The sequence below is a fragment of the Pteropus medius genome, unplaced genomic scaffold, assembly GCF_902729225.1.
Source record: "Pteropus medius unplaced genomic scaffold, Ma_sr-lr_union100, whole genome shotgun sequence".
In the NCBI taxonomy this organism is placed as follows: Eukaryota; Metazoa; Chordata; class Mammalia; order Chiroptera; family Pteropodidae; genus Pteropus; species Pteropus medius.
This window is the reverse complement of record NW_024349802.1, coordinates 17,329,957-17,344,062: the sequence shown is the minus strand read 5'-3', so window position 1 is coordinate 17,344,062 and position 14,106 is coordinate 17,329,957. Positions and strand designations below refer to the sequence as shown.

The following is a 14,106-nucleotide window of genomic DNA, read 5'->3' as shown; positions in this document are numbered from 1 at the left end:
CACACACACACACACACACACACACACACACACAGAGGGATACACATACACGCACAAGTCCATGTGAGGCCGAGAGGAACTTGTCCACGCCCACTCACCAGGAGCTGGTCCTCCTTGATGACGGTCAGCTGCTTGGCCCACTGCCCAAAGCGCTTTTTCCGCAGCAGGAAGGCACATATCCTGCAGTCCCTCACCAGGTGCATAGAGGCCTCCTCTGAGGGCCACTGGTGTGTGGGCTGCAGCCCCTTCCCTTCTTCCTCCTCTTCGTCGTAGGACTCATAGGAGCTGCTCATTGCATCCGAGTCATTGTCTGCAGGTGCCATGGGAAAGGACCTGCCTCTGTGCCATCACCCGGGAGGTAGCCCCTCTGCAGGGATCCCTGCTCTGGGTCCCCGGGACCATGAAGGGGTGGGTGTGAGGTGTGGTCACAGTAATGACTAAACCCACGTGGATGCTGAATTTTACAGATTTACCACTAGCTTTGAGGCCTTGGTGACTTCACTTCTCAGAGCTTCAGTTTCCTCATCAGTAAAATGGTCATAAAGAATAATAGTATCTACCTAATCAGGCCGTCGTGAGGATCAGTGAATGCAGAGTGTTTAGCCAAGTGTCTGGCATTCGCTGAGTGCTCAGTAAACATCAGCAATTGTCACTACCCCATCATCTTCACATCTGTTGTCCCAGGTCATTCTCGTAGTAGTCCAGCAAATCTCCATTTTATATATAAAGAAATGAGGCTCAAAGAGAATGAACGACTCAGCTAAACTCAGTCATCCAGGATCAGGGCAAGGGTCCCAGTGGGAACTCCTGACTCCTATGCCAGTGATTTTTCTACTGAACCCCAGGGTCACTGAGAACAAGGGCTTTGGGGCCACCACGGTGATACTAGGAGTTAAGGGGGTGGTAGGCACATGCACGCCAAGGGTCAGGTCAAGGCCTGTTCCTCGAGAACAGAACCTGACTGAAGGCCCACCCGGTACTTACAGGAGTTCTTCAGCTCCCCGTTCATCCTGGTTGAGGGGTAGCTGCTGTCTGCATCCTCGTAGTAGCCGTCCATGATAGAGTGGGCTGGGCTGCAGCCATCTGTGGGTTTGGCAGAAAGAGCCAGACTTCGGAGAAGTGCAGGTAGATTCTGGGGCCAGGGCTGAGGAAGACCCTCGATGCCGTGCCTTTGCTCAGGGCAGAGAGAGCGGCATTCCCTGCAACATCCTGGTCAGGGTGCAGGGTCTCCTCTGCATCTCGTCTGTTCTAGCTCCCTCTGTGCTCCTGTCACCAGGAACTGCCCTGGTGGGCCCTGTAACAACTCCAGGCCTTGTTCATGCTACTCCCTTTACCCTCTTATTTTCTCCCAGAGAACTCCTACTTACCCTTCAAGACCCAGCTCAAAGATCTTTCCTTTGACCTTCCCAGGCAGAGTGGTGCGCCTCTCCTCAGTGACCCCAGAGCATTGGTGTGTGTACATGTGTGTCTTGGTTACAGCTCGATCCCTGTACTGTACAGAGTGGTATCCCAGCACCTGGGCTCAGACCCTATCCCTGCTCTGCCTCTGCCTCATTTTCTGCCACGTCAACCCATCTGCTCACTTCCTAATACATCTCTCTCTCTCGTCAAATGGTTCTCCTCAGCCCCTGCAACTACAAAGGAGGAAATGGACTAAAGGAGATGATAATAATACATACAAAAGTGAATACAGCAGCTGCCTATGCTGAATTTTTCACAACACATCCCCATTCAGGGACAGCACAGTACAGGGATTGAGGGGTATCTCAGATTTTATTCTGTATCAGAATTACCAGGTATCTTTTTAAAATACAGATACCTGGATTGTATCCCCAGATGTTCTAATTCACTGGTGTGGGTTAGGCTGAGGAATATGCATTAAAAAAAACCCTCAATTATTTAATAGGACATTAAAAAACATATGTAAAAATAGAAAATATATTGAACTCCAAGGAATCAGATTTTTTTTAAAAAAATATCTAAGGTTATTTTGATGAGATGGGCTCTGGAGCACACTCTGAAGTTCAGTGGGTTAAGGGCATGTCCTTTAGGATTGATCATATTTGAATTTAAATCTATCTCAACCATTTACTGAGCGACCTTGGAAAGAAAACCAGTTTCTCTGCATTTCAAATTCTTTACCTTAAAGTGATACGAACAGTTGCCACTATGGATTAGTTATATAATGCATATAAACTCTCAGCACAGTGCATGACACATGGAATGTTCCAGAAAAATGCCAAATATCATTATTGTCTCCTTTGATTTCCATAACGCAGGGATATAAGTATCAGCCTCATTTTACAGATGAGGAAACTGAGGCCAGACACAATTTGCTAGTGATAGAGCCTAGATGAGAACTGAAGTTGCCAGCTTAGGAGATAGAGGCACACCCCCTCCTCCAGGAAGCCTTCCTTCTCCCAGTCCAGCTGGCACACCCCCTCCTCCAGGAAGCCTTCCTTCTCCCAGTCCAGCTCACTCTCACACCACACCGTTCTTCAGAGCACTGCTCTGGGCTCCCAGCCCCTGCCGTCCATCTGTTTCCGGAGGAAAGTTCTCAGCAACTGGGACATCCAGTTCTATCTCCCGGCTGAGGCTCGGAGCTGGCCTTTCCCAGCAGGCGCATTGAGGCCTCAGATGCTGGTGATATGCCTTGTGAGGTGGGCTGGGGGAGTCAGGGCCAGGGGTGGTGGTGGGGGGAGGTATAATAGGGAAAAAGAAGGGGGCACCAGGGCAAAGTGCTCGGACACCTGGCAGGGCTGGACGCTGTGTGTAAGAGGAAGGATACTCCATGATCAGCTTGGCGCTTTCTCCCTGGACAAGGTCCCTGGCCCTTCCTGAGGCCCTCCCTTCCCTCCTGCCCCCGGATCCCCTCTGATCCCAGAGGCAGCTTCTCTGCCCCAGATGAGAGGGGACTGAGCTCCCTGGGGAGGTGGAGGTGCCTCATCTAGCTGAGGGTCTTGACCTGGGATTCAGGGCCCAGCAGCACTTCATCCTCTCCTTCCTCCCCTGTTCTTAAGTGGATGAAATAAAGCCACCTGTTCTCCATACAAACAACTGCTTTCAGTGACATTTGATCCCAAGACTGTCAAGGTTGAAGATAGCCACTGACCACCTGGTCCAACCCCCATTTCACTTTGTTTTAACTTGTTTAGTAATCATAAAAATAATATACCACAATGTCCCAAAAGTGGAAACTACCCAAATGTCCATCAACTGATGAATGGATAAACAAAGTGTGGTATATTCATACAATGGACTATTTTGCCATGAAAAGGAAAAAAGTGCTGATACGTGCACTGTCGTGGATGAACCTTGGCAACATGCTGAGTGAAACAAGCTAGAATCAAAAGGCCACATATTGCTTCTCAGCCTTTTGGCTAAGATCAAGTGTAAAAGGCCACATATTGTACAATTCTACTATAAGAAATATCCAGAAAAGGCAAATCCATAGAGATAGAAAGCAGATTGGTGATTGGAAGGAGCTTAGGGAAGAGGGTAATAGGGAGTGACTGCTTAATGGGTATGGAGCTTCCTTCGGGAGTGATGAAAATGTTTGGGAACTAGATAGTTGTGATGGCTGCACGACACTGTGAGGCTACTCAATGCCAGTGATTGGACATTTTTAAATGGTTGAAATGGTCAATTTTATGTTAAATATATTTTACTACAATAAAAAATATATATGCCCATGGTGGAAAGCACGATCAGCACAAAAACGTATGAATGGGAATGTGTTCCCTTCACCCAGATTTCCATTCATTTCCCATGGTTTCTTGCATATCCTAGAAAAATTGTTCAGATGAATGCATGTGTGTGTATCCCATTAAAAAACAAGTGGAGTCATGTTATATGTAATACTCTGTATTTGATTACTTTCAGTGAATATCTCTTAGAATTCATTAATGATCAGCACAGACAGACCTATTTTCTTTATTTTTTTTTTGTGGTTGGACAATATTCCACTGTGCTGCTGAATAACAGGATAGTAGCACACAAACGTTATCTTCCACAAGGTCAACTTGTAGGTCACCCAAAAACCATCATATAATTCCTTGTATGGAAAGTTAAGTCCCTACACCCAAGCCAGTGACTTAACTGATCCTCAAAGAACAGCCATCTGTTACAACACTGAAGAGGGAGCATTTAGGTTAGTACCGACTTCAGTGCTAGGGACTGTGTTGTATTGGTCCTCTGTGTGCTTCCAGCCTAGCACATTTACATGTGTGTATCTAGCCCCTCTTTCCTATTTTAAGGGAAGGGGAACAGAGGCCCAGAGCGGGAAAGGGGATTATACAAGGCCATGCAGAACTGGGACTAGAACCCAAGCCCCTGAGCCCTGGGGCCACACACATTGGCCCACCTAGGCTGTCACTCAAGAGTCCAGGTGCTCGGGCAGCTCCTCAGGAGGTGGGCATGGCTGGGTGGGTGCCAAGCTTGGAACTTCAGGAGAGGAGCCTGCAACCACTTACCCTTGACTCCCAGGGGTCTAGAACTTACTGTGGGAGCTGATGTACTCGGGGGACTTGCCAGGCCCCAGGGGAAGGGCCTCCTCATAGTAGTCCTCGGGTGGAGGCCTGTTGGGGAGCGGTGGAGGCAGGTCGGCTGCCTGGAGGGGAACGAAGGAGGTGTGTGAGACCAGGAAGGCCAGGAGAACAGAGGGGAGCAGCAGAGTGATAGGAAGGGGGCTGGGGAAAGGGAGGCAGGAGTTCCCAGAAGGCAGGATGCAGTCTCTGAATGTGAAGCCATAACATCTAACAGACTTGCAGAGGGTAGAGCTGGGAAACCTTAAGTTTATTTGGTTGGTCCTGTGTTTCTTATCCAAATTAGTTAAGCATCAAGGCTCCTCTGAGATGTCTAAAAGTTTTGTAGACTGCCACATAGAAATAGTTATACTTGAGTGAGCACATACAGAATTATCAAAAGTTACCGTGAGTTGTGCAACACTTTGCAACTATGTCTACATACTTGTGAAGAACAGCAGGACAAGTAAATGTGAGACATGTTACTTAGCAAGGCCAAGAGTTTAGGCTCTGGGGAAACTTGCCCTAATTCCATGACCCCAAGGCTGGGCACCCTAGATATCATCTAAACCTTCATTCTGTAGGTGAAAAACTCAGGCTCAGAGAGCGGAAGTGATTTGCCTAAGGCCATTCAGCAGCAGGGAGGAGGGCAGAGGCCACCGAGCTTCTGGTCCAGGTCTTTCCCCATCACTCCACCTGTATTACTGCAATCAGAAGTTTGGGTGGGGAGGTCCTCTGGGCCTGAAGGGACAAGTCAGATCACAACCTTATCCCTGCTCAGCATGGGCACAATGAGCACGAGTCATTAAAATGTTCTCATGGCATTGTTTTTGTCCTTAACTACCACATGGAAGAGAGAACAGGGTCCTGTATAGCCAGGTGTGTCCTCAGTGTTCGGGAGAGAGCTTCCCTTGACCCCTCCAGAGGGACTGAGGGCCTGAGGTTCTGAGAACCTAGGCTGTGACTCACATGTTTCAAAGATGGGCTCTTGGCTGGCTCAGGGCTGGCTCCTTTGCTGGGCTCCCCATCATCTTCTGGCATGTCCCGAAGGTCACCCAGGTCACAGTCTAAGGAGCATAAGCCATTGGGCAGAGAAGCTGAGGATGAGCATGGCAGAGCAGGAAGAGGGCTGGATTTGGGGTCAGAAGGCCTCTACTGCCTCCTCCATTAATAATCCTGAGCAAGTGGCTTCATCTCTCTGAGACTCTCATCTGTAAATTGGCCTTGTCTATCTCCTGGGGTTATCGAGAGGATTTTTGGTACAGTGCTTTGGAAATTTTCAAGGGTTATGTTGTGAAAGCATGGTATATTCCCTAAGTCTGGTAGTCCCTAACACTCTCTCACCTGACCCATAGCTTTCTCCCTGTGCTGAATAGTGCTGTCTTCCCTCGAGAGAGAGCAGGCATTGCACACACCCTGCACGTAGCCCAGCTCAGCTGCTCCCACGCCCAGGGTGCCACTGCTAGTCCATCACAGCCTCATTTTCTGCTGAGCTGCTGGACTGCTCAAGCCAGGGTCCCAGGCGGCCACTACCAATGGATGCAAGTAGCAGGAGAGACAGAGCCCTATGTGCCATACCTTCATTGGCCTGTGCTTTCACCCTCCCATTCCTCAAATCTTGGGGATGATTTTCCATAACCATACAGGTTTTGACTAGACTTTCAGACCTGGCAGGGCCCAGAGAGGCCCAGGGACATGCCTAACGTGACTCAGTGTTGTAGTGTTGGCGTCGGGTCCAGGTGTAGGTATTTCCCTGCCCAGTGAGGACCCTTCCACAGACAGAGGTTGGGAGAGGATCACTTTACCAAATTCTTCAAAGAGGGACTCCACGAAGCTGGGCCCGGAGTGGAGGTCAGCTGTGTTCACATACAGGTAGGAGACATCTTTTGCTGTGAGGAAGGAAGAGAACATGCCAGCAGTGAGGACGGAGGGGCCTGCGGCTGCTGACTGTGAGGAGGGGCCAGGTCTCCCCTGCCCCACTCAGACTTCTGTCTCACACAGCACTCAGCTCGCAAAGCATGTGCACAACCGAAATGATTTCTCTAATTTTCAAACTTTGTTTTCATGTTTACATTGTTTCCGAGGATCTCCTTCTCCAAATGGAGAAGGAGTTCTGTATAGAAAACAGAATACAGGGGCTGCTCTGGAGATGGCCAGGGGACAGGGCCTCCAGAAAGCACAGCTGGCAAACTTATTGCTCCTTTCATCCTCCCACAGTCCTGTGATGGCAGCCGATGGCATTGACCTGTTTTATCACTGGGAAGTGAGGCTCGAGAGTCACTCAGTAGTGACTTCCCACTACATCACTCAGTCTCCTCCCACAGTGCAGGCCATGGACACAGCTCATTAGAGTTCACTGAGCTCTTGATTCCCACATATCATCTCGTGGGCTGACTGGGGTAAAGAGAAAAGGCTGGAGCAGATGAGGTCTTATTGTGGGGCAGACAGTGAGGCAGAGAAGCTGTGGGAAGCAGAGGGCGGAGCATGAGTAATGATGTGGGTCGGTGTACAACTCACAGAGATGAGTGTGTGTGAGTGTGTGTATAGCAGAGTGTGATGTGTATATGCTGTGTCTATCTGGTGTATGTCAGACTGCATGTGAGGATGTGTGTTGTGTGCTGTGTGTGTGAGTACATGCTGTTGGTGAGAGCATGCTGTGTGTGGGTGGTAAGTGTCTTCTGTAGTACATATTTGTTATGAATGTGCTATGCATGTGAGTTGCATGTGAGAATGTGTTGTGTGCATGAGTGTGGCATGTGGTGTGTATGTGAGTATGTGTGGCATGTGCATTGTGTGTGTACGAAGAACACAGCCAGGGTTGCGGTGGAGAAGGGCTGAGGGAGATGAGGACAATGGCCAGGCCATGCAAAGTATCGAATGCCATGCTATGAGGCTTAGCCTTCCTCCTGCCAGCAGGCCCTGAGGAATTACTGAAGGTTCTTGAAGAGGTCCAGGCAGAGTGCTGATGGCTGACCTGGGAGGGGCTGCAGGCTCTGCAGGAGGGAGGCCACAGCCATCTTCTTCTCCAGGGTGGTGTCGCTGAGGTACTCGTGATCCAGGAGGCTGAGCAGCCCTGTGAGCTCGGGGAGCAGCTGCTCTAGCACTGAGGAGGAAGCATGGTCATGACTCTGTGTCTGGGATCCTGGCCTCACCCACCAGAGCCAGGGAAGCAGGGGCCAGAGGGCAGGGCTGGGTATACAGGGAGACCTCAAAGGCCCTCATACAGCTGTCCCAGTGCTGGTTGCCCAGCCTCCCTTAGGAGAGCCCTGCTCAGTTAACTGTGACGTCCCTCTAGGCCTTCCCACTCTGCCTGAGACCTCGCATGGCCTTGGCCCAGGTTTACTCTGGCAACTGAGCCCAGGTAGCTGGAGCAGTGGCACTTAGGCTTCTCTTTGTCCCAGTATGCCCTCTGCTTTGCAGGCCCAGGGGTCCTTCCTCACTGCAGCTTCAGGTTCAGTGCAGGTCCCAGGCTAGAGCCCCTGGCCATCCAGGACACAGGCAGGAAGGGAGCCTTCCTGTCCCATCAGTTCATATACTTCAATCTCTGGAACCTTCTGTTTCCGGTGCCTTGGCAGGAGCCAAACTAAACATTAACCCTTCCCACCCCAGGCCCCAAACTATCATCACCACACTTTCCACACTATACCAGTGTTTTTCAAACTTGAGTATATAGAGGAATTAGCTGGGGATCTTGTCGAAATGTAGATTCTGACTCAGGAGGTCTGGGGTGGGACTGAGAGTCTGCATTTCTGACACGCTCCCAGCCGCTGTCGTTGGTTGTGACCACTTGGAGTGGCAAAATCTAGAGCGTGGAATCTTTTAAAGACTGGAGCATGCCAAGACCATGATGTCACGAGTATCTCCCTGTCCATCAGAGTGACAGAGACTTGGTTTGCCTTAGAGCTGAAGATCAGGCTCATTATAGCAGTAGCATTTTTTTGTAACTCGCCAACCACTTGTGCATAATAATAAAAGCTAACTTGTGCTGAACAATTACTGTGAGCTGTGCTCAGCCCTTTCATACTTATAGTCTTATTTAAATATTAAGACTTATTATCTCCATTATATGGAGGATGAAACTAAGGCTCAGAGCAGTTAAATAACTTCTCCAGAGTCACACAGCCAGCAGAGCCTTGATTGGATCTGGTTCCCTCATACTGTTCCTTTAACCATAGCACCATATTGCCTGGTAGTATTTTATAGTCCTACCAACAGGTTTTGAGATAGGTCCCGTGATCATCCCTGCTTTTTAGATGAAGAAACCAAATCTCAGAGAAGATAAGTAACTTGCTTGAAGTCACAAAGGGGCAAGCAGAAGAGCCAGGACTTCAGATCTAGTCTCTAGACTGTCACCTCCATGTACTTCTCCCCACCCTGGGCCCTCCTGAGGGAACGGTGAGACTCTGACTATAGCTGTAGGGTCTGGATGGGTAAGAGGGGCTATAACATGGTGCATAAGAAAACTGGCTCGGGAGCCAGACCACCTAGGTTCAAGCTCGGTCTCCATCATTCATTAGCTGTGGGACCTTTGGCAAGTTATTAAGTTTGTGACTTTCTTTCCTCCTCTGTAAAGGACAGTAATAATAGCACCTGCCAGTTAGGGTTATTGTGAAGATGAATTATGCCATGCACAAAAAGTGCCTTGCCCTGTAAATAGTAAATGCTCACCCCAAGTCAGCTATTTATACTGTCATTATAGTGTCTACCGCACTGATCTGTGCTGTGAGGATCTCTGTGTCTGTCTCCCTCAGCAGGCTGTGAGGCTCTCTAAAATGTAGACTGTATTGCTAATCTCAGCTTCTTTAGCATCTAGTCACGGGACTTCTTAGTGTGGATGCTTTATATGGGTTTGATGAGAGGGAACAATCAGATGACCACGCAAGGACTTTTAAAAAATGGAAATCTTAAGTATAGATGGCGATACTTATTGGAAAAATGTGATGTTGCAATCTCTCTGTGGCATTCTGTCATTACCTCAAATTTGTTGGAAACGAGCTCAAGGCTGACACTGACAGCTATCACCTCGTAAGCTCTCTCTACTTCACTTAGAGCACTGAGGGACTTTTCTGCAACGTCTCATCTAATTCTCACAGCACATCTGTGAGTAGGTCCTATTGGGATACCTATGTCCTAGAAGAGAGGGAAGCTATGGGATGGTTGCACAGCTTGAAAGGGGTGAGGCCAGGTTGATTCTAACTTTGTGTGATTCTTAGAGCTACTGAGTTCCACAACTGCAGGGGGCACCACGCACCTAGAGCCCAAGTGAACTTGCTGCCTCCAGGGCCTGAGCCCTTGCAACGCCATATGATGGAAGCTTCTGGATGGGGTGGGTCCCTCTTTGAAGTGAGAAATCGTTTAAAATCATTTTAGCCCATCGTACCCTCCATCCCTCCTTCTTTCTCCCCCTCCCCTCCCTTCCTTTTTTGTCTTCTATTTCTCTTTGGTGTGAGGTTCCAGAGATTTCTTCTTGCTGCTATCAGTAAGTGCCTATGTGTGGTAGCATTCCTGCTTCTAAAACTCTTCTGCTTCTAATTTAAGGTTTGTTATAATAGTTTTGAAAGTAAGAATAATTAGGTTCTGAGTGAGTTCTTTGCATTTAAAGGGATGAGCGACAGTAACCAAGCTTTGTGACACCTGTTTTTTTCCTTGCCCTTGGTGGGGTTTCTAACATGGGACTTTGACTTCTAAATGTTTTTTTGTTTAACTGCGATGTGATCACCAAAGTCCAAGCAGTGCAAAGGAGGATGAGGGAACTGAGTGGAGAATCTGGGTGGTGCGAGGAGCTGCCCAGCGCGTGTGGTGGTCTCTGCAGCCTGGAAGGACCTGGCAGGCAGCTGAGGGAGAGTCACACAACGTTTTCAAAGTGCAGTTGGCCAGGGAGTGCGAGCCATGGGGGGAAGCTCAGTTTGTAGGCAGCAAACAGGCAAGAACCCTTCCCTAGAACAGAGCAGTTACCGTGTGCTGGGCAGTTATCATGCATCATCTCATTCAGTCCTCATAAACCACAAGAGGTACATTGTATTGCTATCTGTGCCCCACAAGGGAGGAAACAGAGGCTCAGATAGGTGAGGTCACCCAGCCAATAAGCAGTAAGGTTGGGTCTGGAGCCCAGGTCTTTCTGACTGCAAAGCTTTATCCCCTGCTCCTGAATTCTCTATCAGAAGACTTTGGCTTAGAGCAGCAGAGGCCAGGCTGGGGAGGGGAGCAGGTGGGCAGTCCCTCAAAGCCCTCCCGCTGAGAGCTTTGGGCTGGGACTTCAGTGGGGTTCCTGACCTTGGGGGGAGGGTTCCCTCACTAGACTGAAATTGTAGGACTGAAATTCCTGCTGAGTGGGCCTCTGCCCACTGGCCTCTTTGAACTTCAGAGCTTTAACTGTGAGGATCTCACAGAAGAAAAACAAGTGACTCAAAGCGTATACCTAACTTAATAGCGGGGCCTCATTCCAGGGAGAACCATATACATCATGGATATAGGAAAGCTGTCATCCAGCACTGGGTTCTTCAAGGACAATACAGAACTCCCCACTAAAAGCTAGCTTTCAGGTACAGTGAATACAGAAGTGCCTTTGATGGCAGCTTTGTCTTTACCTCCAGAGAATTCAAACCACAGGAATTTAAACCATCAGAGAATTTAATTTGGAGAGAAATCATATGCATACAATGCATATGACAAACAGTTCTGCCATGGCTCATATATACTCCTAGGACAGCAGCCTCAAATTTTAGCAAGAATAAGACTTTCCCAGGAGGTTTATTGGAAACACAGATTCCTAGATCTCTTATCCGGAGAGTCTGATTCAGCAGACCCTGTACTGGGACCCAGGAATCTATATTTTAATAAGTACTCCAGGTGATTGTGATGCAGGCAGTCCAAAGTTTGATCTGTGAAAAATGCTGCACTGGAAAACACATACTACAGGGCATGTCTGTGAACATAAGGAACGCAGAAAGACCTCCCTCATTCCTTAAAAAGTTATCATTAGACATCCCCTTCTGAAATGACCAAGAGTCAAGCGGGGAATAAGAGTCCTACAAAAGGTTGTAACTAGCTGGAGCTTGGAGTCTTGCTTGGAAGAGCACAGTGATTAGGCTTTGGGGTCAGACCTGTGCAAATCGGAATTCCTATGCTGCCATTCTTGAACTGTGCAAAGATGGCATGTTAGAGAACTCTGAGCCCTAGTTTTCTTATCTGTAAAGTGAAAATAATAGGACTAGGTCAGGTCATGCTTGCGAACTGCACTCACTCAGTGAGGGCTGTGTTATTGTTGTTGCTGCTTTTCCTGGTACTCTCCAGAACTATGCAGACTCCAGAGTAGTGACCAGATTCATATTTAGCAATAGATTTGCTGTAGTTGTTGTAACAAGCTCCACGAGGACAGGGACTGTATCCCAATCACAGTAGAAGCCTAACAAGCATTTATTCAATGAGCACGGTTCTAACTCTCTATTTAAAGATGCAGAAAGTGAGGATAAAGGAGGCGGTTTGACTTAGCTATGGTCACACAACCAATTGAAAATAAAAGTATCTAGTGTTGAAATCACAGAAAGCTTGGTGCTTAGAGGAGTCATAGAAGAGCCCAGGCTGTGCAATGGGCCTCTCTCCCAGCTCTGCCATGTTCCAGCTGCGAGCCCCGGGGGAAATGTCTTAACTTTGCTAAGCTTCCAGTTCTTCTTTATCTGCCGACTGTGTGGTTAATAACAGTAGTTACTTCATATGGTCGTTACGAAGATGAAATGAAGCGATACGTATGGTGCTCAGTGTACTTGACAGGTACCTTGTTCTTTCATATGTGACCACCCTCCAGTTTCAGGGCAGTCGTAGGCACAAGGGAGGGGGTAAGAGCACTCATAGGATTCTGCAAGCTCCATCGTATGCACTGTTTACAGTTTCGGGCCTGACATTGAGCTTGGGGTGCTTATGGCAGTAGGAGGTAGTGGATCTTCCCTCGGGGTGCTCGCATTCTAAGGACTCCCTTCATGTCAGGTGGGGAAACAACATCTTCTAGTTGGAGGGGCAGTAATGCAACTCAGAAATCCTGTCCCTGCCTTCTCCAGTCAGGAAAGATCTTTACTAATTCCTAACCTGCTCCCTCCCATCTTCAGTCCTGGTCCAGTTCATTTCTGCTTTCTAAGGACAGCCTGGGACATCAGGACAGGACTGTCTTTTATGTCTTAAGTTTATTTAGAGCCACGAATAAATTTCATTGATCTTGTTTGGTTTAGTCGAACCTCAGGGAGGTACAGTGAATTCCAGTGAGGAAAAAACACAGGAAGAAATGGTTTAATCATTGTTTATAAGTCTTCAATCTTTCACTATGTTGGACAGAGAAGCACAGAAACCCAAGATGGGCGATAATTGTTCTCTGAGATGCAAAAAAGTTTGCCAAATAAAATTAGAAGCCTATTTAAAAATAAATCTAAGATTAGACCACAAAGTGCTTATTATTTCTGGTGAATACCCAACTAAGACTAAAATGAATTTTCTCTCTGCTTCTCCACCCACCCCACCTAATTGAAACTGAAAGGTATAGAACAGAAAGTAAGCCACAGGCAAAAAGCACTGTTGCTTGCTCCCGGTACCACAGCTCTGGTCCACATCCCTGATGTAGCCTGAGTGAAATCTCCAAGCAAAAGGCGTTCAGCACAGCCCGTCTGATTTCTAGCGCAGGGAAGGTTGGATATATTTAGAGATCTCAATGGTAATGAGTCTAATTTCCATGACAAAAGAGAAGGGAATAAATTAAAGTTCAGCAAACCACAGGAATAACAACCCTGTTTCAGCTTCTACCAGGTCAGCTCAGTGGGCACTTTGACTTCTGATCTCATTCCTGGTCACCTTTTAGACTCTGGAATTTACAGAAATGCTTGGAAACAGTTTGCAAGTTACAATTTCATTAACTGCAAAGCAATCGGAGAAAACACAATTTTCCCTTTCCCCACCTCACTATTTGACAAGTCTCTCTAGGACAAAGATAACTCATCCTTTTTTGTTTTCAAAGTCAGAGGAAATGCAACGAGCATGAGTTAAAGATGGAAAATAGGAAGAGTTGTCAGAATGTGGTTTTTATGAAGGGCCTACAATTTTTCTTTTGGTTTACTCAAATTTCCTTTCTCATTTCCAAACAGCAGAATAACTTAATTTCCATCTCATAAAGGCTCTTGACCTAGAGAAAGAACTAGTGCATTACCTTAAAAATTTTTGATCATGATTTTAGAGATGACTTTCTGTATGTTGTGTTTTAACAAGCTAGCACATTAATGAGGTGTAACCCATGATAGCAGTGGAGAGGAAAGTTGCCCTGGAATGGAAAGCAGTACACTTAGCAAGTGTGACGTCAGTGTTTGGATGGGGGGAAGGAAAGGAAAAAGAACCTTTCTTGTGATCTTCCAACCCTGCAGGCTCATCCAAAGAGACCTCCCTCCAGGCTGCCTTCAAGCTCTGTTCCTCAGCCTCTTAACCCAGGGCTTTTGTATATGCTGTTCCTTCTGCCTAAAAGAACCTCCTTCTCATGAAACCAGTAATGTTCCCCTTCAGCTCTTCATTCACTCACGACTTCTTCGGGGAAACTCTCCTTGTCCTCTTG

At 47.7% G+C, this 14,106-nt stretch overlaps 1 protein-coding gene and 1 long non-coding RNA gene across 3 annotated transcripts in view; one reads left to right on the top strand and one right to left on the bottom strand.

Annotated features, from left to right (window-relative positions):
• AFAP1L1 (actin filament associated protein 1 like 1) overlaps window positions 1-14,106 on the bottom strand; it is a 59,512-nt gene that overhangs the window by 27,354 nt on the left and 18,052 nt on the right. The window contains exons 2-7 of the mRNA XM_039836499.1: window positions 7,498-7,626; window positions 6,329-6,412; window positions 5,493-5,590; window positions 4,501-4,609; window positions 985-1,083; window positions 99-310 (exon numbers count right to left, since the gene is read on the bottom strand). Of these exons, the coding sequence (XP_039692433.1) occupies window positions 99-310; window positions 985-1,083; window positions 4,501-4,609; window positions 5,493-5,590; window positions 6,329-6,412; window positions 7,498-7,626 (731 nt within the window). The remainder of the gene's footprint in view (window positions 1-98; window positions 311-984; window positions 1,084-4,500; window positions 4,610-5,492; window positions 5,591-6,328; window positions 6,413-7,497; window positions 7,627-14,106) is intronic.
• The window catches only part of LOC120581529 (uncharacterized), a 58,015-nt gene that overhangs the window by 28,485 nt on the left and 15,424 nt on the right, over window positions 1-14,106 (top strand). The window lies entirely within an intron of this gene.